A 2,012-nucleotide genomic window follows, 5' to 3' on the forward strand; every position below is an offset into this window, starting at 1 on the left:
GCTCTCAGGCGTCCTGTCAGTTGGTAATACCTAGAATTTCAAAATCAAGTGCAGGTGGTAGATCCTTTTCCTATCTAGCGCCTAAACTTTGGAATAGTCTTCCCTGCACTGTCCGGGAGGCAGACACACTCTGTCAGTTTAAATCTAGACTAAAGACGCATCTTTTTAATCTTGCATACACTACTCTTCCATAATATAAATCCTTAGAGGGTTTAGGCTGCATTAGTTAGATCAACCGGAACCAAAAACACAACTGATGTACTTGTTGCATCAAAGAGTGCAGAACAGTACTCTACTCTCAGCCAGTCTTGTCTCATTGTTCCAAGGTTACCACAGCGAGCAGGATGCAGTTCATGGCCTGACCTGATGGTAGAGCGGAGAATGGGAAGCGGCGACCTGACAAGAGCTGAGATGATAGAGCTGGATAAAGAAGGTCACCTGACACGTCTTCACCACAAAATTCCAAATGCTATTAGATTATTAATGATAATCTTAAACTATAATTTACCTTATTAGTAAGTTTATTTATTTTATTTAGCCTTGTTGTGCAAGCTCTCTGGAGCTTGTGCAGAGGCAGCAGCTTTTGACAGAGGGGAACTGGAATCCCCTGGTTGGGCCTGGGTTCTCCTGAGGTTTTTTTTCTCGATTAGAGTTTTGGGTTCCTCGCCACCGTTTGCATACTGTTTTTTGCACTATTTGCCTGGCCGGGGGGCTGCTTTACAATTTTAAAGTTTTACTTTATTAATATTGCATATAGGAATTTATAGTCTGTTATATTTGACCTGTGCTTCTTTCTCCTTTATCTTAAATGTGTGCTCTCACTGAGCGTGTGTGCGTGTGTGTGTGAGTGTGCGTACTTGTCTGTGTACGTGTGTGTGTGCGTGCGCGTCCGTGTGTGTGTGTCTATGTCTATGTGTGTTAGTACGTGTGCATATTGTGTGTGTGGAGTGTTTTGTATGTGGGTATGTCTGTCTTCTGTTTTCAACTTTTTCTTGTTTTTGCAGGTACAACTTTAATTGTTTTGCTTATAGTCAATATGTCTTATGTACAACTGCTTTGTAACAATGAAAATTGTAAAAAGGGCTATATAAATAAAGTTGAGATGAGTTGAGTAATCTCTGCTGTACACCGCCACGCTATTATGGAGACAGATCAGTCTCAAATATAATACATTCACAAAACACAATTCATAAATTCACAGCACAATTCACATTCACAAAATCAGATTCGTAAATTCAAAACACAATTCATAAATTCACAAACATTTTCCGAAATGCTCACACAAATATTTCTAGCAGAAATAAATTCAGAATGTTTTCACAAATATGTATATATCAGGTTCTTGAGTTACTTTCCAATAAACATTTGTGAATGTTGTTACATGTATTTATGGATTGGTGAATCTGCATTTGCAAATCGTCACACGTGTATGGATTGCTTTGAATATGTGTGTTGTATTTTTGAGATGTTCCTGCCACGGTCAGATTCACACGTATCTTTTTTTGAAGGACGGCCTCTTTAGCCAATCACATTGCGCTTATAATCCACCAATCAAACACTACTTCCTGAAGTGACCCGAGAAGCTCAACGCTGCACAGTACTAGGGATGTGCCGAATGAAGCTTCTGAATCAATGAGGCTTGTCAGGCCTCGGGCCTGAGTTCGTGCCTGTTTTGTTTATTTGTTGTTGTATGGTCTGTGTCGAGCATATGGTAGAGTTACCGCTCACCATGCTCTCGGTCTGTGTATGCCCCACCCCCTTGTTTTCCCCACTTTCTCCTCTCACACCGGTTTCTACTTTCCTTCATTACAGCTCACCTGCCCTCACTCCCCTGCTGATTATTCCCTTACTTAAACCTTCTCGGTTCTGCCGTATGGCGTCAGATCGTTAGATTGTCTAGCCACCGTGACCTCTTGTCTTGGTAAATAACTCTTGTCTTGGGAAATAACTCTTGTCTTGGGAAATAACTCTTGTCTTGGGAAATAACTAGGGTTGGGAATCGTTTCAATTTT

The 2,012-nt window shown here is 40.9% G+C and overlaps 1 protein-coding gene across 1 annotated transcript in view; it reads left to right on the forward strand.

The window, feature by feature from the left end:
* Positions 1-1,981, forward strand: part of LOC130559246 (uncharacterized) — a 62,023-nt gene extending 60,042 nt beyond the window's left edge. Inside the window, exon 6 of the mRNA XM_057342206.1 lies at positions 1,813-1,981. Coding sequence (XP_057198189.1) covers positions 1,813-1,854 — 42 coding nt within the window. The 3' untranslated portion in view covers positions 1,855-1,981. The remainder of the gene's footprint in view (positions 1-1,812) is intronic.
* Positions 1,982-2,012: the final 31 nt, after the last annotated feature.

This window comes from Triplophysa rosa, linkage group LG9 (assembly GCF_024868665.1).
Source record: "Triplophysa rosa linkage group LG9, Trosa_1v2, whole genome shotgun sequence".
In the NCBI taxonomy this organism is placed as follows: Eukaryota; Metazoa; Chordata; class Actinopteri; order Cypriniformes; family Nemacheilidae; genus Triplophysa; species Triplophysa rosa.